The 25,998-nt window shown below is 41.3% G+C and overlaps 1 protein-coding gene across 3 annotated transcripts; it reads left to right on the top strand.

The window, feature by feature from the left end:
* Positions 1-11,614: 11,614 nt before the first annotated feature.
* Positions 11,615-18,517, top strand: LOC113016886 (transcription factor 7-like). Of its 3 annotated transcripts, none has more exons than XM_026160060.1 (6): positions 11,615-12,050; positions 12,149-12,454; positions 16,654-16,742; positions 16,831-16,987; positions 17,147-17,254; positions 17,369-18,517. In XM_026160060.1, exons 3-6 carry the CDS (start codon positions 16,681-16,683, stop codon positions 17,471-17,473), a joined length of 432 nt encoding a protein of 143 aa, XP_026015845.1. In that variant the 5' UTR covers positions 11,615-12,050; positions 12,149-12,454; positions 16,654-16,680; the 3' UTR covers positions 17,474-18,517. The 3 variants fall into 3 exon arrangements, with proteins under 3 accessions (XP_026015845.1, XP_026015836.1, XP_026015851.1); XM_026160051.1 differs by having other exon boundaries at positions 11,615-12,219; positions 12,336-12,454; XM_026160066.1 differs by lacking the exons at positions 11,615-12,050; positions 12,149-12,454 and having other exon boundaries at positions 15,926-16,742.
* Positions 18,518-25,998: the final 7,481 nt, after the last annotated feature.

The following is a 25,998-nucleotide window of genomic DNA, read 5'->3' as shown; positions in this document are numbered from 1 at the left end:
GTACTTAGGGCCATAGTGTATGGATGGCTAGGAGTGACAAAATGAATGAATTAAATATCCCATTAATAATTACTTAAATGCCCTTCCATTTCATTTAAGCATTTAATAAATTATTAATTAATTTATTTCTATTATTAATGACACATTTATTTTATTTTTTATATATTTAATTTATTTATTATCGACACATTTAATTAATTATTTAGTTATTTTAAATTTTAATTAATTATTGAAGCATTAAATTAATTATTTAATACTGTATTTATTTCATTCATTTTGGCACTCCTGGCCCTGCAGCTGTCATCATGAATTAATTTTATCTGTCAGTCTCACTGATCAAAGTCGGGGGGCGGGGTTAACACTGCCACTGTGGCATGTCTAAAATCTGATTGGTTAAACTGCACAACAAGTCCACACAGGTCCATGCCAGATAATAGATTGATGTACACCCAGTGAATTACACTCTGCTCCTTTAGGAGGCGATATTCATCGTTAACTTTGTTTGAATAGTTAAATGCTGAAATACTGAATGCTTGAAAAATCAAGAGGATAACTTGATAATAGTTGTGTGCGTCACTATTACCATTCGCGCATGTGTGGTACCGCATGCGCGAATCTTACATCACTTCCTCCCTTTGCCAACATTGCGACAGTTAATATATTTAAATGACACGGTTAGCACCCAGTCAGCTCCTAGCGTTTCTCGACAGCTCTGCCTCCTTTTCAACTGCCCGAGACATTTAAACAATGGATACCGCCGTATACAAACAAATTCATGCTTTTCTTCTCAACGGAGAGCTTCCTCCGACTGAACAACAAGCCGAAAAATAAGAAGAATCTTGTCAGAGGTACCAGAAACAGGGTTGTTGCTGGCTATTACTAGCCAACATTGAACCAGGACATCGGTGAATGGACATGGTCTTATTTGAGTTAACAAGAGAAATCAGAACCTCTTCCTAATTTTTTCTAAAACATTTGTTAACTATATAATTCTGTATGAATGTGTTTACTTGCACACTTACATTTCAACATTAGTTTCTGTCTTTTTATTTTATTGTTATCAATTTACATCAACTGTTTTTTCAGTATCCTAGAAATATTGTTTGGAGTACATTTTTCAGGTCAGATGTCATCATCGCTGCCAGATGAAGGACCAAATCAAAACCGTGGCACCAGGATTACATCCCATCAAGGTACATCTTAAAGCCTGTTCACCCTTTTAATTTACATGTTAAAAAGCTTGTGTGCTCCAGGGTAGCTTTAAATTTTAATTTGAAAAGTTCTGTGACCTGCAGGTAAAAGAACTTTTTCGAAGTGCTGGGCATGGATTTAATTGGACCACTCCCGGAAACATGTCTAGGGAACCGATATGTGCTAACCATGACCGATCTGTATACTAATTGGCAATGCTGATTGCAGAACTTCTTAAGTCCAAGACTGCAGCTGAGGTCTCTGCAATCATGATCTCTTAAGTTATACACATTTGGCATGGTCAGGAAAATCATGACTGACCAAGGAAAGGAGTTTGTGAACCAGGTAAAACTTGTGAAAGTGTTATTCGTACCTTTACCTATGATATGATGTATTTAGGCCAAGTCTGCTCATGTAACTGCAGCTCAACAACAGCATTTTCAGCAAGCTCAATATTAAACATGCTGTGTCCAGTGCATACCACCCCCAGACCAACGGGCAGGTTAGCATTTGGATGTCTAACCTTCAGTAACTCAAGTGAAATCAGTCATGCTTATTTATCTATTCTACAATACAACTCAATGGATGAGAGGACCAACCAGAACATTAAGCGTGCTCTCAGAAAGTGCATCAACCAGAACCACGATGACTACTCGTGATGCTTTACAGTGTATCATCGTCTTAAGAATGTATTTTTAAACTTATTTAAAGTTTAAAAGTTATTGACAAGTGCAAGAGATAATGAATTAATGAAGAGATTTTATGTGATCAGCACTACACCCACCACAGTCCCTATTTCCTGCTCTTCCACCGACATCCACGTCTTCCTGCTGTGACAAACGCCTGTCCCATGGATGATGACCTTGCAGTTGCCAACCCAGAAGAGGACATAAAGACACAAGACTTGAGGAGATGACGATTCTGAATGAAATGGTCTGTACATTTAAGAAGGGCTGACTGACAGGGAAAGGAGATTTGTTTAGTGGAAGACCTTTGGAACACGGAAAAGGAAGCAGGTACAACATTGTGTTGTTCAAGCAGGCGATGATGTTCTTTTGTCAGGAGATCCAAAAAGGAGACGCACAAGAGATGCATTATTCATTATTTGCATATTATCAGATCCACCAACTGAGAGGAAGTTTCTCCTGGACCACTCATATGGGACTCCTGAATGGCAAATTGATCATCGGTATGCCAGTCCAGGAGCAAAGTGTCAGAAAGACTTGGACCCTATTTATTCCAGTCTGGTGAGGCGCATTTTTATGCATTCACGTTGAACCTTGATGGTTTTAGAATTGCTGAAGCATGAGAAATAATGCCAGCCTTATTTTGTAGTTGTCTTTTTAATCTGTTTCTTTATTATTGTATATATTATATTGAAGTAAAATCACATGAAATGCTTTTTTCATTTAGGTGGAATACAGTGGCTTGCAAAAGTATTCGGCCCCCTTGAACTTTTCCACATTTTGTCACATTACAGCCACAAACATGAATCAATTTTATTGGAATTCCACGTGAAAGACCAATACAAAGTGGTGTACACGTGAGAAGTGGAATGAAAATCATACATGCTTCCAAACATTTTTTACAAATAAATAACTGCAAAGTGGGGTGTGTGTAATTATTCAGCCCCCTTTGGTCTGAGTGCACCCGTAACTATGTGCTATGTGCACGTTAGCATATGCTACTTCCGGTGTGGAAACTCCTGTGGGGAGCTTTGTTTCCGGTGTCCTATTCGCACCTTGTTTACGGTCCAAAACAAGTTAAGCAAATTAATGAATCAAGCTGCGATTTACATTTCTCTAGATGTCTTGGGCATTTATCCAATATATCTGTAAATGATGTTTATCGACTTGTCGATTTTTTTTTCCCCTGCGCCTCAGAGCAAAAGAGAAAAGGGATTCAAATTTTATATTTCTCAGCTGTCCCTCGTTTATTGTGGGTGTTATGTTCTAAAAATAACCAGCGATGGGTGAAATCAAGTAGCCAATTTTATTTTTTGATGGTGCAAAACGTTTCATGGACATTGTGGACATCCAGTACTGCACATCAGTGTTACACTGCTAATGATCGATGCAGTGATTCTGGACTGTACAGGAGAGACGTCACGGAGGAGATCGTCTGCAGCGATCAGGACGCAGGACACAATGTGACGTAAGAAAAAAAAAAAAAAAGCATGCAAACTTGCACTAAAAAAAAAAAATCTGTGAAACAGCGAGGTGAAAGGTGAACCGCGTTATAGCGAAGGACCGCTGTAATTTTGAAAGTAAGTCACAACATACCTGCATTAGTATTTATACAGAGTAAATACTAATGCATAGAAACCGTTACCAGCAATCATTCATTTTTTGTGTGGCTTTTTTCACAGTTTGTTAACATGCTGTGTAGGTGTGTACTTGACTAGCTGATATCAACATAACAGGGAAACATCTGGTTGGACTATTCTTCACCTGTAGTTTGAATGCTGAACATTTGCCTGTTTAAATCATAAGACCAGTCATTATACAGAGATGTGCTTCTGAATGTGGACGATGTGTCTTCTGCTGCAGTAATGCAGTTCTGCTTGTGTTGAGTGATATAAACAACTGATCGATCTAAACTCTTTAAACGTCAAAATTGATCATTAGATTTTTTTATGACACAATGGTGGCGAGTGTTCCCACCTTCTCCTCTTTGTAACTTAACGCGATCTTTCTGTTTTCGAGTTTTGGACATGATTTTGGAGTATATCTTCGCAGTAGCGATTGACCGTAAAGTAAAGCTACCGGAAATGTACAACCCCACATCCGGTCTCAAACCAGGAAGTTAGCATTTTCTCGTGCACAGGGTCCATTGTAAAATGCTCAGAGTAGAAGTAGATGCTTTTTGCACATACGTGATATGGATCGGGTTTCCGGTACGGCTCGAGTAACAACAAATACATCGCACGATGTGCACAAAAAAATGTCAAAAGCCTGTCAGACACTGTTAGCAAGAAACTGTATGCAGCCATCCATCCATCCATTCGCTTCCGCTTTTCAGGGTCACGGGGGGCGCTGGAGCCTATCCCAGCTGTCATAGGGCGAGAGGCGGGGTACACCCTGGACAGGTCGCCAGTCTGTCGCAGGGCCAACACACAGGGACAGACAACCATTCGCACTCACATTCACTCGCACATTCACACCTAGTGGTAATTTGGATTATCCAATTAACCTATCCCCACAAGCTGCATGTCTTTAGACTGCGGGAGGAAGCCGGAGTACCCGGAGGGAACCCATGCAAACAGGGGGAGAACATGCAAACTCCACACAGAAAGACCTGATGGTGGAATTGAACTCAGGACCTTCTTGCTGTGCGGCAACAGTGCTAACCACCGTGCCACCGTGCTGCCTTGTGTATGCAGCCATCTCCAATTTATTTCAGTGACTGCTGGGAGATCCCAATTTTCTTGCTGGTCAAGTGTCAAAACGATTGTTGTAGTTGTTGAACTAAATACACATTTTCCATTTCATATTGTAACGTTGGACCCGTTAAGCATAGACAGGACACGGACGTAATGACAGCACTACTTTATTTTCGAATGTGATCACACTGTGGTTTTTGTTTTCACAGGGACACAGACACTCCCGTTCTGCTGTCACGTCCGCTCTCTCCCACTCCGACTGTCACTGTGAACATATAAAGAGACATAATCACACTCACATCCCAGCACACCTGTTCACCCCGCCTCTGCGCTGCCCCGGGAGCTCACTGCATCACCCCTCCTCTGCAGCCGACCAGAGACCACACCCACGCCACACATATTAATAGTCATTTGCTTCTTGTTGCAGAAATATACATCCACAGTCTGCAATTTTTTTAAAATAAGTATATACTGGTGTATTCTATATATACTACCCAGTGTCACATCTTCTTATAAATGTATTTTTTTCTTATCTTGTAAATTAATGGACCTTCTTTTATTTTTTTTAAATATTATTTTAAACTTTGTGTGATTGTACAGCATACAGCCCACACAAAGCTTTAACGACTGGCTTTCACATGTAAACAGCGCTCCACGTAGCACTTAGCTAGATGGCAGCGTCCAGTGTTTCTGTTTCAGTCATTTAAACATTCTGATATCCAGATAAGTGATATACCTTCCACAGAATAGCAGCCCATGACTACATGGTTTCCCTAATGGGAAGATACAGGAAGAGCCGACTGTCTCCAGTACTCTCTTAGCATTACCCATACTAAGTCTTTAGCTTGATCGACGCTCTAGCTCACCTCTACAGCTGCCTTGCCATCTTTAAGTTGCCTTGTTTGTTGAGCAGTACATGTAGGCCAGATATTGTCCCGTTTCTTTTTCCAAGAATGACAGAAATCCTGTTTACTCCGCAGGTAAATCAGTTCTTTCTCATCATTTATATAACCTTATTTATAAATATGTGTGTAGAACTTACCATGCAATATTTATATACTGAACTTGTTATTTTCCTATTAACAAAAATGGTAACCTATATATTCTTTTCACAGGGTTGAAGTTGTCCTCTTTCATGTTCTATCAGATGGTATTAGACAAAATTACACGGCCAGTTGAGGATACTGATGAAGATGAAGAATTTGATGTTGAGTCCAGAATTGCTGCATCACTGGTTTTCTATGGATGTTCATTGAAACCGGTATAGGCAACTTTTTTTTTTTTAAACAAAGCTATTGCTCATATTGCAAATGCTTGTTAATAAAACACTTAAAGTTATAGAATGCATGAAAATTATAGTTTAACGGTGTAGTTCCTTTGAAGTATTATGAACAATGAACTAAATGCTTCTTCCTGAACTGAAAGTGGAGATCTCTGGGGGGACCTTTCCTACAGCCTCCACGTGCTTTAAAACTCTGAAGCTGCCAGCTCATTTCCAAATGTACAAAGATTTTGAGGACGCAATTATTTCTATTTTTTTTTACACATTTACAAACAGCAGATTCACATTTTTATTCAAAATGTATCTTTCGTTTAGAGAAAGTTATCAGTTTTGCATCTCCAGCCGTCATGTTTATTTTTGTTAAAGGTAATTTCATTTACAACAAACCGAAGATTATAATGTGATATTAAAAAAAAAGCTTAACTATGTGACAAACGTGATGACGGGCTTTAAGAAATGGGCTTTAAAATTATTTTTAATTCATCTCCTCTGTCTTTGCCTGCCTGGGCAGGGCTCATTTTGGGCTCTCGCCTCTGGCCCACACACCTGCCCTGGTTGCCAAACCTGCTGCTGATCTACCTGATTGCTATTTAAGATGGCTGTTCTGTGCTTCTAGTTGCTGGATCGTTGAATAACCTGTGTTAGTTAGTCCAGCAACCAATAGCTGAACCTGTGTGTTTTCTCTAGCCTGGTTCTGATTAATAATTTCTTGTAAATAGATTATTAGGTGTTCCCATGTGGAAAGAGTGGAGAGTTTTCTGGAGAGCTTCATATGTGTGGACCTTTCCCCATATCCCTCTCATGGACCCTCCTTGCGCATTGCATATATTGCACTAGGTAAACATTATAAATAAATCACAGTCTCTTTGCAAAAGGATTCCTGGTCTGCGCGTGAGTCCTTCTGAAACCTGTGACAGTGCATCTCTGTTTGTTTTAACATGCTAAATAAAAAGCCTGGTCAGTCTCCTGTGATTCTTGACAGGACTTGGACTGTCTCCAGGTATGATCCAGTTATTTAAATGAACTCCTCAACATGTATGACCCCAAAAGAGCACTGAGATAGTCTTGATTGAAGTATAGAATAGAAGAGATCATGTCTTCGCTGTAGCAGCATCCAGACTCTGGAATAATCTGCTAGAGGAGATTCGTACTTCAGAGTCTATTCAGTCTTTTAAATCGCTTTTTTATTTTGACTTTTAATTAGAGTTCAGTATGAGTACCATCAGGCCCGTTTTGTTTGTTATGTTTATTGTTAATACAGTGCCTTCTCATTTATCTGTATTTGTTTCCAATTTATCTATATTTGTTTCTCTATTGTTTTCTCTTGTTTTTAACCAATTGTGAAGCACTTTGCTCAACTCTTTTAATACTATATGTTCCCAAATACATATTGTAAAACAGTACAATTCTGCTACATGTACATGCACCAAAGGAAACCTTCACAGCTCAGAAAATCTTGGAGAGCTTAGGTTTGGATCTAAACTAAGATCAATATGTAGCTATTTTTTTTTGCCTATGAGTAGACAATTTTAATAATTTTGTTAAAAAGCTGTTCTTTAATCATACACTCAGTAACCCAAGAGTTATTAAGAAAGATTAGGGTAGTCAAACACTGATAGAATCATATATCATATCAAACTGACTGACTGACAAGGTTAGTGGTGTTGCCACAACACCTCATTTTCTTGCCACATGTATCGCAAACTGCGTCTTGGCTGTTTGTGGAGGTACAATACGTCCACACATGACTCTGTTTACGCTCAGCCATTGTTGTGAATGCGCGCACGCCAAAAGGGCTGCGACACATTTATACAGCCATATTTCGCACATGACTGTGAAACGCGGAAGAGGAAGTAGTTCCTTCCAAGTTAGACAATCCGAATGAGCTTCTTTCCACTGATCCCGTTAATGATAAACTAGAAATTTACCCCAAATTACTAAAATATTGGTATTTTAATAACTGGTATCGGAGGAATCAATATCGATCCGCACACCACTAATCCTGGAACAGCGGCACACTCACAGACCAGGGCACCCACCTTTTGACATACCGAGTGCCGTTCTATAACATCATGTTCTCTGTAGATTAACGGTGAGAGAAATAGTGGCGAGGTTCAGTGTCTGAAAGGACAATCAGGAGGCGTATGGAACAAAGCAGCTTAAGGTATTTACAGCTTAAGTCATGACTTTTATCCAGTGTGTTACTAAAGCTCTTCAGATCAGATCTTCATTTCACTGGTAGATCAGGGAACACCTCAGCCAGACAATGAAATCCATCTTTATGCCTTGCACCTAGTCTTCCTTCCAGAGATGCAGAACAACCTCGACTCTTTCAGAGATGCATGGAACAGTCATCAATCACCACAGCAACTCTGGGTAAGATACAGAGACCCATGGAGGATCCTTCAGAGGTTATTTCCCTTAAAAGATCCTGGGGACATTTTCTGCCATTTGCTTTTTTAATGTTAAACCATTTTCACTGTGTTTGTGTTGAGTGGAATATAGACAAATTTGCTAAAGGATATATATATATATATATATATATATATATATATATATATATATATATATATATATATATATATATATATATATATTTTAATTTTAGAATTGTGGCCTCGGTCCATTAAATTAGCCTAAAATGGCTAAGATACACAAAAACTTAAACTATTGATCCTAGGGACAAAAACTGCCCCACTGAGAACCATTAAAAACACAATTTTCCATTCCACATTTATTATAACATCAACTAATCCACTCCTTTATGTTAGGATTTCATTTTGGACTACTGGCCTTAAATTTCTGCAATGGTTTATGTGTCACTATCAATACTGGATAACGGCATGTGTGTTTAATAAAAAAAAAAAAAAAAAAAAAAAAAAAGGGTCTTTTTGCCCCCCCCCCCCAAAAAGTATGTCTGTATCTAACTTCAAAGAGAAAAGACTTTTGGATTTAGACACTCTTTTTTCTATTGTCCACACTGCAATACAAACAAATTAAATATAAAAGCATGGACCAAAAGCAAAATAGATTTTATTTTGTCTTGAAGCTCTGCTCAGGTGCACTGCAGCCGAGGTTATAAGAATGAGTCATAGCGCGGGAGTAGTCATTTCCACGATGGCAAAATACTACAGCACAGAGGAAGTTGTTGACATGCTCATGCACTGTGAGAGCAAGGATGGCTCCTCGTCACCCGCCAAGGACACGGAGGAAGCATACACACAGAGCTGCTGGAGTCCACGTCCAAATCATCTGATTTCTCTTCTGAAAATGAGAGCAAAGGGGAGATGAATGAAGAAGCAGCAGGATGGACCTCAAAAAACTGGAGAATAGTTTGGTCTCCCACAAATACGAAGACGCTCCACTATGTCCTAGCAGCCACAGGGTTTATCCCGGGACCTACTCACTATGCCGCCGCCCGAATAACTGACACAATCTCCAGCTTCGTGTTGTTCCTGACCGATGAAATCGTGCAGCATATTGTTGCCATGACCAATCTGATGGGAGACGCACAATCCAAGCCTGGCGAGATTTGGAAATGTGGACCCTCAGCCTCTGGTATGAAAAATCAGGACGGAGCATTTTCCGGGCTACGATGTCCCACAAGAGATTTAATCACATCACCAGGGCGCTGCCTTTTGATGACAAGCTCTCCTGACCCCGACACTGGGAAGACAAGTTGGCTGTCTTCCGCCAGGTATGGGATATGTGGACGTACCGCCTGGTGATGCTGTTATCCCAGAAAAAGACCTCTGTGTAAATGAGCAGCTCGTCCCATTCAGAGGCAGGTGCAGCTTCAGAGAGTACATGCTGAAAAAGCAGACAAATATGGCATAAAGATTTGGGCAGTCTGTGATTTGAAAACATCCTATGCCTGGAAGCTGCAGGTGTACACGGGCAAAGCAGCTGGCGATCGCTCTGAAGTTAACCAGGGGATGAGGGTGGTCCTGGAAATGACAGAGGGCTCCATGGACATGTCATCACCTGCAATAATTTTTTCACCTCGTTTGCACTGGCAGATGAGCTGCGCAAGAGAAACTGGCTCTAGTTGGCATAATTCGACAAAACAAAACCCGAACTTCCACCTCTTTTGCTCCCAAGCAAAAGGGAGAGCGGTCTTCTCCTCCACCTTTGCATTTACAATGACGCACGCACTCATGTCCTACATCCCCTGGGCAAGAATGTGGTCCTACTAAACACCAAACACTGCAGTCAGGACGTCAGCGATGAAGGGAAAAGAAAGCCCATCATAATACAGGACTACAACCGATGCAAAGGAGGTGTCGACAACCTTGATAAGGTAGGTGTCATTATGCATTAATTACGCACCCGTTTATTCATTCTTGCTCATATATTCTTGTGTAAAATATACATTGGTTTGATGTTTTCGGGGTTTTTTTTTTTTGTTAGATTGTTGGCACCTACTCATGCAGGAGGCGAACAAATTGGTGGCCACTGGCACAGTAGGAACTGTACATCAAAGAGGTGGGAGAAATGATAGTCAACCAGCACATAATGAAGAGAGGGCGCTTTCCCCGCTCAGCCGTTTCAGGCATCGCTACAACTGTGCAGGGTGCTGCTGCAGGCCCCTCTCGATTCATAAAATCCAAGGGCAGGAAGCAGTGCGAGTTTTGCACTGACAAAAAAAGACGAATTGGGAACACCTGCTGCAAATGTGGGAGGTTTACCTGCAGAGACCACAGCCAGTTCAATTTGAAGCGTCTGCTCCACCTGTTCTTGTTTATCTTTCAAAAATAAATGTTCTTCTGGTTCAAACTGATCTTGTATTTTTATTTACACAATGTTTTTTTTAATTTTAGAACGCAACAAGGTAATAAACATTTAGTGGGGAAAAGTGAAAAACATATACCATTTAGGCTACAATTATTAAATTTACTGTGCCCCTGCAAAAAATTAATAATAATGATGTATCAAAATCAGTGTTGGTGCCAATCTTTCACCCACCTAAAGGCCTAATTATAATAACAATCAAATATTTATTGAAATGCATTTTATGGAAAATATTTAAACCTTTTGTTTTTTCTGTTAAAAAAAACTGTCATGAATGTGTGAAGGCAGGCAGGAAAGGTGGACCCGAGAGCAGAACTCACGGAGGCACAGGTGAATTACAGACTGAACAAAGAACTAACTAAACTGGAAAGCAAATAAACTCGCAGGCAGGCAAACAGAACACACAGGGTGGTATGAGGGTAAACAGACGTTCACAACGCGACAGAACAAAGGAAACACAAGGCTTATATACACAGGGAGTAATCAGGGAATGGGAAACAGGAGGGAGACACAGCTGGGAGAAATTAGGGCTAACGAGACAGGAGGCAAGTGAACCTGAACACACTGACATCAGACATGAATGTTAAATTAATATTAAAATATTAACATATAACATTTTTGCAGCACTTTTTGGGAAGTGGCTGTTTTTTTGGCCTTAAGTTATTTTTAAGGATCTTTTAATTACAGAGTACTCTTAACATACTGCTCAATTGTTGTGTTTGACAGACAGTTCAGAACTTGTCAGGTCAGCAAGACGCCTGCTAAATTTACTCACTTCTACATCTACCACTGTTCAGCCCAGTGTTCAAACTCCCCAAGAGCCTCCCAGGTTTTGTGAAACTAGACGCAAGCAACACATGCACAGATTAACAAAAAAACCTTTGAATCATTTGACATGTGTGTTACTTTTGTACTATATAAATTAATTAGCATAAAACAATGAGATGCTTCTTCTGAATATTGTGTCATTCTAGCAGAATATTGTGTCAGGAGAGATGGTACACATATTTAAAATATGCTCTAAATTGCTAGGAATAAAAATAGCTACTTAACCTGACTAACAATTTGTGTTAAAAGAAATGGTTGCAGGCTTGGAGCAACGGTCATTGAGAGTGACCAGACTGCGAAGGCTCCCAAATATTCCTTGCTGGATCTTGATCAAGGAAACTTCCAGTAGGCCTTGCTTACATGCAGTGGGGTCCTTGTCTGTGTGTACACACAAACACACATTTTGGAAATTACTTGACTGATCTTATTTATCTCTTCTCTCACAGTAGTACTGGTGAAATTTCTGCTGCCTCAAAGATTGGTGTTACCAGTACTTGTGCAATGGAGAGCTTTTGATTGAAAGCATTATGAGAGGAGGATGTCTGTGATGTTCATTATACTTCTTTTATCTCTCAGGTATTAAGTTTTATAGGTTTCACTGCTCTAAAATGTTTGGAATTACATGTTTGTGGCACAGATTGTACCATCTCTTGTGTGTGTTTCTGTCCTTTAAGATTGAGTCGGCCGCAGAAGATAAAAAGACAGAACTCACTGTTAATATTTAAAAGAAAGAAGAAATTGTTTGGTAAAATTGTTTTACTCTGTTTTTCCACAAAAACTTTTTTTTCTTTTTAATTTAACAGTATGCAATTTTTTTTCTTTCTGCATTTCAATGCTGTTGTTCTTCATGCCATCCTTCAGTTGGTGCCTCTTCCCACCCAGCTACGTGATGGTCTAAAACTTCATGGTCGTACTGATCTACTGAGCCAGTACCCAAACATCTGCCAATCACTGTTTTTGTCCCTGGGGTGGAAGTTAAGGTGAGTAAATGTTGACTTTAGAAGGGAAACCACTTGTAATTGTGAATAGTGGTTCCAAGTACTCTTACCTTTACTTTTTATAGACTGTAAGTCCCATAGTAGAGTACGCAATTAATGGTGGGACTGGAAAAAGAATATTCAAAATTGTCTTAAGTTGCATAGATAACATACATCTAATCTAATTTGTCATGTTAAGAAACCCACATTACTCCACTGCTCACAATCAAACTATTTAAGCAAATAAAGAAAAATATTTAAACAAGGTATGATAATAACTTATCAAAATTGTTTGGTCTCAATTGAGAGGGTCAGAATAATAGTGATGGGATTTCCGGCTCTTTTTAGAGATCCGGCTCTTTCGGTTCGGCTCACTAAAAAGAGCCGGCTCTTTCGGCTCCGAACCGGCTCTTCGGGTTGTTTTGTTGCTTTAATTAATTTATTATTAACAATAATATGAAATTATGCACAAAAGGAATTACTAATGTAAAAAAAGTGGTTTTATTTATATATGTTTATATATAAATATATGCGGTGGCCCCTAGAGACAAAAAACGTACAAACTTCAAAACACAATTCTAGCATGAACTGAACTTCCAAAGCAGAGCTACTAGATCACTTAAATTACACAATTGAAAGCATGTGTGTATTGTTTCTGTATTTATACACAGGCACTCATATATATTCAAATAATTTTAAAAAAAGTTCATTTACCTGTTACTACCACACACCAAATCCGGTCGTTGGTACTTGCTGGTTTGTGTAGCCACAAGATAACAAAAGCTCAACACTGCGCCCAGCATCCTGGAGCACTTCTGTTGTCTTTTACGTGTTTTGGAGTTTTTACGTGTTTTGGAGTTTGTACGTGTTTTTATGTGTTTTGGAGTTTGTACATGTTTTTAATGTGTTTTGGAGTTTGTACGTGCTTCAGAGTTCGTACGTGATTTTGAAGTTTGTATGTGCTTTGTCTCTAGGGGCCACCTTAAATATACTTTTATTTATTCACTCCACATAAAATGTAATAAATAAATCATATAATACAAAAATCAACTATTCACATTTCAACTTTTAACTATTTAAATTTTCAGCTTTTTCCTTTTACAAATTTAAAGTGAAACAACACAAAACACTGCAAACCACAACACAAATATAAATTAAAATATGAAAACAAAAAGAACATGCATATTTTCTGTCATATGGACCTGCATGAATAAACCTTCTGAATCCTTTATCATCTGCAACCGAAAATAGTTGTGGATGATTACTATACCTTTCTAATGTGACGTTGTTGTCCCTGGCTCTCTTTCTCTCTCTCTTCCTCTGGGTCTGTTGCTGGGCTACTGAGTGTATTTACCGCCCCTCCCCCCTCTTCCCAGCATAAAGCACAAGGCTCGCGTGCGGAGTGAAGCGGAAAAAAAGTGCGAGAGAGAGGCTGAGAGAAAGAAAAAAAAAAACCCCCATGTGACGGCTCGCGATAAGGAGCCGGCTCGTGTCGTTCACGTCAATGAGCCGGCTCTAAGAGCCATTTCGTTCGAGAACGACCCATCACTACAGAATAACATACAACCATCAATAGTGAGCTACAAAGAACGTGACAGATGTAGAATTTTGAAAAAACAAAAGACTGCCCACAAAAACATTGTTGCACATAAAGTAGTATAATATAACTCAAAATGACAAATAAACATTGTCTCAGCTCACAACTGAGTTCAAAATGACATGCTGCCTGTCATTAAACACATCAAGTGGATCCGCTCTCCACCAACCTCATCCATTGATCATGTTCTGAAAACAACAAACACAAAACAACATGCAGGTACTATCATTAAATTGCACATGGTTGACATGCATTTATTTTATTTTATTTGTGGATAACACTTAATTAATTAAACACGGAAATGGATAAACTGCGACCTAATGGCGGAATACTGTCACTGCACTGGTAACACAATCGACATATTGACATATAGACATATTATAAGACACATTAACCACTCGTCTTGAGTTTGACATGTGCTGTAGATGCTTTCTTTTTGTAACATTACGGTTAGTTTTAATATTACTTTTTCCGGGTCACAAAATAAACTCTTACGATATTTCCAGACAAGAATTAATCTATTGTTTCCCCCGTGCACCACCCAGTACCCGTGTCCTCTAAATCTGAGAGTGATGACTTTCTAAACTTCTTTGTGGATAGGTTGTGTATGCAGCTGCACTAAAGCCGCGGTTATAAGAATGAGCCGTAGCGTGGGAGTAGTCATTTTCACGATGGCAAGGTACTATAGCACTGAGGAAGTTTTGGAAATGGTCCTGGACCCTGATTGCGAGGATGGCTCCGCGTCATTCTCCGAGGACTCTGGGGATGACAGCAGAGTGGACGTCTAAGAACGGAAGAATAGTGTGGTCTCCTACAAATGCCAAGACGCTCCGCTATGTGCCTGCAGCCACAGGACTTATCCTGGGACCCACACATTATGCCACCGCCTGAATTAGCGACCCACAGTCCAGCTTTGCACTATTTCTCAAAGATGAAATCGTGCTGCATATTGCATCAATGACAAATCTGCAAGGGAGACGCACAATCGCAGACTGGAGAGATGTGGACACCGATGAATTAAGGGCCTATGTGGGACAGCTGATCTTGGCCAGTGTGTACCGTTCAAAAAATGAATCAACGGCCAACCTTTGGAGTGAGAAATCCGGATGGCGGATTTTTTGGGCGACCGTGTTGGAAAAATGATTCCGTTACATCACCAGGGCGCTGCGCTTTGATGATGAACTTTCCTGACCCCGAGGTGACAAACTGGCTCCAATCCGCAAAGTCTGGGATATGTGGACGCACCGCCTCCAGATGCTGTTCTGCCCAGACAGAGACGTTTGTGTGGACAAACAACTCGTACCATTCAAAGGCAGATGCAGCTTCAGGCAGTACATGCCAAAAAAGCCTGCCAAGTATGGCCTGAAGATTTGGGCACTATGTGATGTCAAGACGTCCTACGCCTGCAGACTACAGGTCTAGACAGGCAAAGCAGCTGGCAAACGCCTGGAGGTCAACCAGGGGATGAGGGTGGTCCTGGACATGACAGATCACATTATAACATGTGACAATTTTTTTCACCTCCTTCCCTCTGTCAGAAGAGCTACTGAGGAGGAAACTGGCCCTGGTTGGCACAATTCGGAAAAATAAGCCCGAACTTCCACCACGTTTGCTGGAGACAAGCGGGAGAGAGGTGTTCTCCTTCATCTTCGCCTTCACGAAGACGCACACGCTCGTGTCTTATGCACCCAGATGCGGCACGAATGTCCTCCTGCTGAACACAAAGCACCGGACTCCATGCGTAAGCGATGATGCTGAGAGAAAGCCAGCAATAATAAAAGATTACAACAAATGTAAAGGAGGTGTCATTACGCAGTTACGCACACATTTATTCATTCTTGCTCATATATTGTAGGTTTAATGTTTTCGGGGTTTTTTTTGTTTGTTTTTTGTTAGGGTTAGGTTGTTGGCACCTACACGTGCAGGAGGCGAACGAATCGGTGGCCATTGGCCCTATTCCACCATCTCCTTGACGTCTCGCTCTACAATGGCTACGTCTTGTGGACCGCAATTGACCCTTTATGGCAGCAGGCCAAACCACACAGAAGGAGGCTGTATATTGAGGAGGTGGGAGAAATGCTAGTCAATCCACAGATAGCGAAGAGAGGCTACCTTCCCCGCTCATCACTCGCAGCAGACTTTGTCAAAAGTGCGCAAGGTGCTGCTGCAGGCCCCTCTCCAGCCAGGAAGGTCAGGAGGCAGTGCCAGTTTTGCGCAGAAAGCAGAAGAAGAGTTGTCACCACCTGCTGCAAATGTGGAAAGTTCGCATGCGGAGACCACACTCTGTCCATCTGCAGCATCTGCTCCACCTGAGCAGGACTGTCACACTGATCAGAAAACTTAATCACTACCTGTAATCAATCCAAAAATAACTGAGAGCAAAGTGAAGCTATCTATAAATGTAGTTTTATGCACACGTTCTCCTCCCAGTGATCACTTTACTTTGTGTTGTTCATGCAATCTTCTCTGAATCTGGTGAAGAAATTACCAAAGTTTGAATTTGCCCACACGTACATGTTTCTGTGGCGCTCATCATTATTAGCCTCTGAAGTGCTGGGTTAAGTGTCAGTATTGTGTGGTTTTAACCTTCTCCCTCCCTCCACAGAAGCTACTGTATAAGTAGCCTGCAAATATGATCCCCAAAACACCACCAGGCACTGTTTTTGCTCGTCCACCCACCAGGTCCACTCCAAGGTAAGTTTGCTGTACTGCTTTTTTGCACTGTCCTGCAGGTTTCTCGCAGTGTTGACATGTGCTCTTACACTGTGTTTTATCCCTGTAGAAAACAACCGTGTCAATCCCATCAGTATGACGGCCGTCCTTATATTAAGAAGCCACCAAATGCCTCCATGGTCTATCTGGAAGAGCAGAGGCCGAAGGTGGAGGCTGAACTGAACGTCAGTGGGAGTGCAGCTGTGAATGCAGTTGTGGGAGCGAGAGTAAGTGTGTAACTAACTCTACATACATTTATGGATCTGTTCATGTTTTGTGCTGGTGTCTTTGCATGTGTACCAGCTGTCCTGTAGTAATGTGTAGTAACAGTGTAGCTGTGCATTTATATATGCTGAAAGTGTGTTCCTGTGGTCTTCTGTCCACAGTGGAAGTTGCTCTCAAAAAATGAGCAGGCGAAATATTTTGATCGGGCGGAGACAGAAAGATGGCGTCACACAAAAGAGCATCCACAGTGGTCCACTAAAGACAACTATGTATGTCCAAAGTGCCAATATTCATACATGTGCCTGTGACTGCACTGAATGATGAAACATTCACATCAGAGAGTTTGTATCAGCCCGTGAAAATTCTAATGTGTTTGTTTTTAGGGCAAAAAGAGGAAGAGAATCAGAAATCGCAGCTGTACCACCGGTGAAAGACTATTTCTGGGAATCACGGCGTTTCCTTCATGTGAAAGACAAACATTTGTTTAAAAAAAGAAGACTCATTGTGTTTTGTTTGTGTTGCAGTGTCTGCATCTGACCAGGAAGATCAACAGGTCAAGAAGCCTTACATCACACCAGCTCAGCAGCCACAGCCAGGTGTTACTAGCCTGCCTCACCAGCAGGCAGTGTGTCTGCAGCTGCCAAATCAGGTCCTCTCCTCCTCACATGTGGATGTTCCTACAGACCTCTGTGCTGGTCCTAAACTAAGTAACACCAGCCCTGCTTTTCCTGCGGATTCCACTCCATCCACATCATTTGCCTCCCAAGCAAGACAACCCCGAACAGAGCCCATCCTTTTCACTGACACTGAGAAGTGATCAGTGCTTGACCACCTTCCCATCACAGCACAGGGTGATCTGATCTCACCTCAACCAGTTAGACGCCTCCACTGGTCCTCAGCTAAACCAGAAAAGCGCTGCACCCACTCAGACAACAACTGGACGTCAGCCAGATTGACAGTTAAAAACTTTAATTGAGCTTTTTAAATAAAGCACATTGCTCAAAACTAACATCAAACTAAAACTGAGCAAAACTACACTAAAACATAGAAACACTGAAAATGAAATCCAAACTTGAAACCTGAACATGGAAACACGGAAAGCCTGAAACACAAGGGTAATTAGGGAAAGTATAGTAACATGAAACCACAGCTGAAACAAACAGACATAACGAGGCGGGGAGAGAAAATTCAATACACGACGAGAAACTGTAAAAATAAAACAGGAAGCACACTGAGATGCAGACTAAGACACACAGCTTGACACTAGGCATGGGGTCACCTAACCTCATTTGTCACGTTACTCCATCACCCCTTCAAGCAGCTCTGTATATTATGGATGCAGATCTTCACCACAAAGCTTCATTGTTGTTGCCAGACGTCAAGACAGCACCATTTGCTACTTCACCTACCTGTCCTTCCCATCAGTCACCACTCAAGGAACTGACCTCGTCACCCATCTCCCTCACAGGCCTTTATGCGTAACTGATTCCTCAAGATCAAAACAATAAAACAACAAGATTCATAAGGATTATTTGTCAAGTTACTTGAAAATAGTAATTAGAGCTTGGTCACTCTGGCACAGCTGGCTGCCGGTGGAGCTCACGGGCATGTCACTGCAACCACCGGTTCAGCAAATGAAAATAAAATAAACAATAAAAGCAAAGGTGAATCAAATAGACCAATACGGCAAGGCTGGGATGGTCCATCTGGTAAAGTAAATCCGTTGGGCATCTTTCTTTGCCTTTAGACAACAATTCTGGTGGCAAAAGAACCAAACGGGACAGACAAAAAAGAAAAAAGTAATTAGTTACTAATTACTTCTCCAAGAAAGTAACCCTGTCACTTTACTGATTACTTATTTTTAAAAGTAACTGGTTACTTTATTACTTAGTTACTTTTTAAAAAACATTCTACACAACCTCAATATGTTATAAAGCAATAGACCTTTCAGCCCAATTCTATTTTTTCTGCATAATACACAATGAAAAAGTCTCTTTTTAAAACTGGTTTCATTAATCTTTTAACTTTAATTTTCTGCATCAAGCAAAAATTAAACTCCATGCAACATTCTCTGATTGGAAGATTTTTGTTTTACATTTAAGCCCATTTTCTGCATATTCCAGCATATAAAATAAACTGTTTTGCGTTTCACACTTTCAAATAAATGCAAGTAAAACACAGCAAAAAATAGATAAAATCAAAGATTCAGTGGCACCAAGGCTACGTCCACATGTACCCGGGTATTTTTGAAAACGCAGATTTTTCTATGCGTTTCGCATCCCCCGCTCGAGTTGGAAAAATCTGAACTCCAGCGTCAAATCGCGCCGCGACAACCAATCAGGAGCCTGGTGACGTGGCTGTTACCTAGTTCAAAGGGGCAGATCCCGCCAAAGCCATTCATTCTGCATTCATCATGGAGGAAAAACTAATCAGTGCTGTGGCAAATCATCCCGAATTATACGATGCTACCTACTATTTCTACCGAGACAGGAATAAAAAGGACCTAGCTTGGAGACAAATCAGTGAGGAGATCGGGCAACCTGGTAAGTTCATTCCTTCTTTTTAATTTTCAGACTGACCCGATGAAGCGGCGCAAAAGCTAGCAAGCCCGCCTACTGTCCCGCGATTTTCCCACTGTTGTACAAATACCTTTCCGCTAACCAGATAATGCGTTTATTCAGAGGACATCTGCAGGAGAAGGTGGAAGAGCCTCAGGGACACCTATAATAAGGAGAAGAGGGCAGAGAAGGAGAAGAGGAGTGGGTCAGCAGCAGGATCGGGGAGGAGATGGAAGTTCTTCGCGGTCATGGGGTTTCTGGACCCCTTCCTCACCCCGCGGGAGACTAGCGGAAATATGGTGCGGACCGTGGAGAACTTCTCCCCCAAGGACCAGGGACAGCCCGAAGAGGCAGCAGGGGAGTGTCAGTCAGAAGGTATGTTTACAATGAATTAATGTAGGCAGTTAATTAATGCGTGTTGTCATACAGGAATATATTTTGTTTATTAATAAACAGTATACAGTAGTCCCACTGTTCATCCGTCACTGCCTCGCCTTTTCGCTGATTTTTTTTTTTATTGCACCGTACAGCTTTCAACAATGCGCATTGCATTCTGCAGCCGAAATGACAAATCTCCTCCATGTCATGTCTCCTGCGCTTGCCAAACTTATCATGTTTGGTTTTGATAACCATCACTTCAAATAGAAAAAAACAGCACAAAAACACTCATAACTATGACCCTCATTCGGAAATAGGCACCTGCACCGGGAGCGAAAAAGGCGCACCAAAGTGGCGTCGCAGACGGAGAAAAAGCGCGGCATACTTTTACGTTTTAAAATTGACTTGGTTTGCACTTTGAGAATCAACTTGTGAGAACTGTGACTACTGTTCATGTGCTGCAATAAACGAGAGACCACTGTATATAATAATAAGTATATAATAATATAATATTCTCTATGACTATTGTCTTTGACCTGTTAACATTTAATATTGTCTTGATAGAGTCAAGTAATCATGCAGCAGAGTCCTCCCCTGTTGCTTCTCCTGACTCCCCAGTCCCTGGTCCCTCCACTCCTGCTGCTGCACCCACAGGTATGAACATCAAGCACTGATAGCTTTTTACTTGCTTGAATCCCCTTGTGATCACCTTTACTAAATATCTACAACCAATCTGTTCATATCCTGGTTTTTTTCAATTTTGAAAATGAAAATCTAGTAGCAGCCTTCTCATTTCTTTGTGGTGTTTTGTTCTGTGTTTTACAGGCCCACAGAGGAGGACAACTCGAAGGCGGGCGAGGGAAGGGTCCCAGGACGGTCCATCGGCGGTGGAGCTGGCTATCCTGGAGTGCCTAAAGAGGCCACGCCCGTCTGCAACAGAATATTTTCTCCTCAGCCTTGTTCCTGCTCTGGAGAGCATGCCGCCTTAGACACGAGAATTCGTGAAATTCCAAATTTCTAAATCAGTTTTTGAAAATAGCACAGCTGTGCTAAATTTGGAAACATTGGACCCTAATGATCAGTAGTTTTCTGATGAGGCAGCAGCTCTCCAGGGCAGAAACAATGTTCTTATGTTTCTCCTCCTTCTCCCTGAGGCTCTTCCACTCCAAGCTGGGTCCTTTTTATTCCTGTCTGTCTGTAAATAGTTAGATTTCATATATTTATGTTATTTATGTCCTTTTGTTACTGAATTTATATATTTTATCAAATAAACATTTATAATGACAAATGTCTTTGTTCTACTACACAGCAAATATTGGCACCCGACTTGACAAAAGTAGAATTTATTTCATATTACACTAATAACAAAACATACTAATACAGTGGGATGCATAAGTTTGGGCAACATTGTGAAAAGTAATTATTTTCCTGTACAAATTGTTGGTTGTCTCAATAAAAATTGTCAGTTAAATACATCATATAGGAGACACAGTGATATTTGAGAAGTGAAATGCAGTTCACTGGATTTACAGAAAGTGTGCAATAACTGTTTAAACTAAAGCAAGCAGGTGCATAAATTGGCAACACTAAAAAGAGAAATAACATAAATATGTAGTGTATATCAATGTGTGTGTCTCCTATATGATATATGTAAGTGACATTTTTTACTGTAACAGCGATTCATACAGGAAAATAATGACTATTAATAAGGTTGCCCAAACTTTTGCACCACACTGTATATAGGAACATAGTGAAGACAAGTTACTTAAGAGAGTAAAAAGAGGTTAGATTATTTTGGAGTAGAGCTCCATTTATTAAGAAAATTTTAAAAAGACAGGAACACTCTTTAGAGGTTTGTGGGTGGCTCTTAAAAGAGCCGTTGTGGGGAAGTCGTTCAGACTTCAAACAGGCTACTCCTTTGGTTGCCAAGACACGGCTCCCTCTGCCGAGAAGTGAGCCATGAACTTCTCCCTCACCAGGACAGCCTCTCTGGAGGAGTTGTTTGCTGCCATACGACCCAGGTCTTGCAACTGCTCCACCACAGCAGGCGCCACACCTCTCACAGCAGGTGCCCCTCTCTCGTCCACACAGCGCAGAAAGTTGTGGAGAACACACGTTGCCTTCACACACTTCTCCGCAATTTCAGGACGGAGTTCTATGGCGCGCCGATACAACCTCCACTGTGAGGAGAGGATACCGAAGGCACCCTCCACTATCATCCTGGCCCTGGAAAGGCGATAGTTAAAGACCCTCTTCTCTAAAGGGAGGAGGCGTCCAGGGAAAGGTCTCATGAGCTCACGCCGCAGCGGGAACGCTTCATCAGCCACAAAGACATGGGGCTGGGCTCCACGGTGTTCTCCACCAGGTAGAGGCTGGTCAGGAGGCAGATGGAGAGTCCCAGCCCGAAGAGCCTGACCAAAGGTGGAGTTGGCCAGAATACCACCGTCGCTGGTCCTCCCGTACCCCCCAACATCAATGACGCGGAAGCGATGCTCTGCATCCACAACCGCAAGGAGAACAATGGAAAAAGTTCCCTTGTAGTTGTGGAACATGGATCCTGAGTTGGGGGGTGCCTTCGTCTGGACGTGCTTCCCATCCAGAGCTCCACAGCAGAGAGGGAAGTTCCAGCGCTCCTGGAATCCCTCTGCGATGGACCGCCAGTCTTCAGTTGAAGGCACAGCCATGAAATCGTCCACTAGACAGTCCCAGATGGCCGTCGCTACCTGGGGGATGATCTGGCTCACCGTGGACACACCGACTCGAAAACTGAACGCGATGGTCCTGAAGGAGTCCCCGGTGGCAAGGAACCTGGACAACAGTGTTTAAAATGAGTATTATGTGTACTGCAGTTACAAAATACATTATTGAAATTCCAAAATTACAAATTCCAAAACATAAATCTTACATAAAACATTTTGTAATTATAAGGATAATTACATGATATATATTTGATATAATCTAGAACAATCTGCCGTGATCATAAACAAATATTCAACTATCCCAGAATTAAACCAGGTCTAAAAAAGGAGTGAGTATCACTACAAAGATTAACCCACATTGGTCCTAGTACAAGTTTGATATCAGCAAACACCGAGAGCATACCTATGACACCACAGCCATGCTATCATTCAAACACTGATAACAGCATAAATCGAATTAAATCGGGACTTGATGAGACCGTCTGAGTATCACTACAAATATTATGAAGTCGTCTCGTACCAGTTTGCTATCGGTAAACACCGAGAGCATTCACTGTTAGCATAGCACATCCATGTTAGTATACACTGCTAACATGGATGTGCTATGCTATCAGTAAACGCCGACAGCATTCACTATTAGCATAGCACATCCATGTTAGCAGTGTATAAATGGATGGTTTAGCATATATTAGCGCAGGTATCAATAAAGGACTACCGTATTAAACACTTTTACTAACCTCAGGCAGATGGACAGGCGGTCTGCTGGTGGGATTGAGTGCCTGTAATTGGTGTCTAGGCGGGCAATTCTGGGACCGACGCGGGAAAGCAGGTCCTCAAACTGGCCGAGTGACAGACGATGATATCGCTGGAATCTGCCGTCATCCAGGCGCAGCTCCTGTAGCAAATGGTGAAACTCACCAAACTGCTCATGCGTCTCGAGGACCTGATGGACCCAGTTACGGCGAGGACGTCTTTTACGCCGCTGCTCTGCTCTCCACAGTAAATAGAGAAGGGAGACTCTCTCCTCAAGCGCTAGCTCGACACCTGCCATCTTGCAAAACTTCCTCCCACATTTCCGGTTCACGCGCGTTAAAATATGATATTTTGGGGCGCGATGGATTTTTCTTGGACACGCGTAGAGGTGCGAATGTGCACGCGTCAAGTTAGGGGCGTTTGGGGCTTTTTTCACGCGCCCATCGCGTTCGGTGTGAACACACCGTTACAGACTGGATTATCCACTGTTGAGATTGCCTTCTTGCCAAGAGTCTCTCCTTGCGTTGTTATTAACTCCTGTGCTTAATGTTAAGGTTTCAACTAGTTCACTTTCCTTCCATGCTTGAATCTGCTTTTGGATCCTGGTTCATGCACTAGCCTCCAGGCTCCAGTGGCAGGTGCAGAAACAGACATGAGAACAAGACTGAAATATGTCTTAAGACTTTATATCTTGTTCTGTTTAATCTGAACAAGCCCATAAAATCAGTCAATGATCACTAATGTACGGTGGCTGGGAAGTGCAAATCGCAACAAATTAAAAAACTGCAACAAATTACAAAAACCCCACAACAAATTACAAAAACCCCACAACAAATTACAAAAAGCCCACAACAAAATACAAAAAGCCCACAACAAAATACAAAAAGCCCACAACAAATTACAAAAACCCCACAACAAATTACAAAAAGCCCACAACAAATACAAAGCCACAAAATTACAAAAAGCCCACAACAAATTACAAAAAGCCCACAACAAATTACAAAAAGCCCACAACAAATTACAAAAAGCCCACAACAAATTACAAAAAGCCCACAACAAAATACAAAAAGCCCACAACAAATTACAAAAAGCCCACAACAAAATACAAAAAGCCCACAACAAAATACAAAAAGCCCACAACAAATTACAAAAAGCCCACAACAAAATACAAAAAGCCCACAACAAATTACAAAAAGCCCACAACAAAATACAAAAAGCCCACAACAAATTACAAAAACCCACAACAAATTAAAATAAACCCGCAACAAATTAAAAATCCTTGACGGAAAGGGATTGTCTGAAATACCGGAAGTGACACAACGATTAGGCTTACTCCATATTTGTAGCTCAGAAAAGTGATTCGGGATGTAAACAAACGTCGAGAAACGCACTCCTCACAGCGCTTCCTCATTACCCTGACCGTGCTCGCTGCACTAAAAATAGATGGAAAATGTTTTGTCCGTTTTGTGGCGTTAGCTTCTGCCTCTTCACCCCTTTTTGTGCTTCCTGTGGACGGTCTCTGGAGCTTTTGCGGGACACAGACCAGGCCGAAGGATCAGACAAGCTACAGTGCTGCATTAAATATTTCAACGAAGGTCACTCATATAGTGTTATCATGGACATGATGTTAACTTTGCATGGTGTAAAGATGAGTTTAAGGAGTCTTAAAAGTAAACTCAATAATGCTGGACTTTACCGAAGAAAACATTTTCACTCCAGAACAACAATCATTAACGCAATCAGAGCGGAGCTTCAAGGACCTGGGCGATTGTTTGGGTATTGAACAATGTGGCAGGTACTTAAACAAAAGCATCATCTTAAAGTGAAGAGGGATGATGTGATGAAAATACTCCGGGAGCTTAATCCTCATGGATGCCAGATGAGAACACGCAGAAGATTCATTAGGAGAACCTATCATTCGCTGGGACCCAACTACATGTGGCATGCTGATGGTTATGACAAGCTCAAACCATTCGGTTTGGCCATTTCAGGGTGCATTGATGGATTTTCACGCAAGGTTTTGTGGCTAGAATGTGGACCAACCAATAATAATCCAGTGGTCATAGCTTACTATTACTTGTCATGTGTTGGGAGCCTTGGTGTTGTACCGATGAGACTGAGAACTGACTGTGGGACAGAAAACGGCATTATGGCTGCAGTTCAGTGCGCACTACGTCACCATCATGATGACCACTTCAGCGGAGAGTCCAGTCACATGTTTGGTTCATCAACGAATAACCAGCGAATTGAGTCCTGGTGGTCCATATATCGAAAAGGAAGGTAAATATAACATTTAAGTTTGCCTGATATTTAAAGGTGTAACAAATTTGAATGTTGTGCAAAAGTTGATTTATAGTCAGTCTGCCCCAGGGCAGCTGTGGCTACAACTGTAGCTGCCTCCACCAGTGTATGAATGTGAGAGTGAATGAATACTGGAATTGTAAAGTGCTTTGAGGGCCTCGAAAAGTGCTATATAAATGCAATCCATTATTATTATTATTATTATTATTATTATTATTATTATTATTATTATTATTATTTCAGTAATTCAACTTAAAAAGTAAAACCGATATTAAATACTCATTATTTGCCAAACTAGACATTTTTAGCCCATTTAGTAATTAT

This window comes from Astatotilapia calliptera, chromosome 3 (assembly GCF_900246225.1).
Source record: "Astatotilapia calliptera chromosome 3, fAstCal1.2, whole genome shotgun sequence".
Classification (NCBI taxonomy): Eukaryota; Metazoa; Chordata; class Actinopteri; order Cichliformes; family Cichlidae; genus Astatotilapia; species Astatotilapia calliptera.
This window is presented reverse-complemented; position numbering and strand designations above follow the sequence as displayed.

What these genes read in the sequence shown, in the direction of transcription:
- LOC113016886 (XM_026160060.1), top strand. Translation starts at nt 16,681, where the DNA reads ATGATCCCCAAAACACCACCAGGCACTGTTTTTGCTCGTCCACCCACC. An exon ending in ATGCAGTTGTGGGAGCGAGA is followed by an intron (nt 16,988 to 17,146) that starts GTAAGTGTGTAA and finishes TTCTGTCCACAG; the next exon opens with TGGAAGTTGCTCTCAAAAAA. An exon ending in GGTCCACTAAAGACAACTAT is followed by an intron (nt 17,255 to 17,368) that starts GTATGTCCAAAG and finishes GTTTGTTTTTAG; the next exon opens with GGCAAAAAGAGGAAGAGAAT.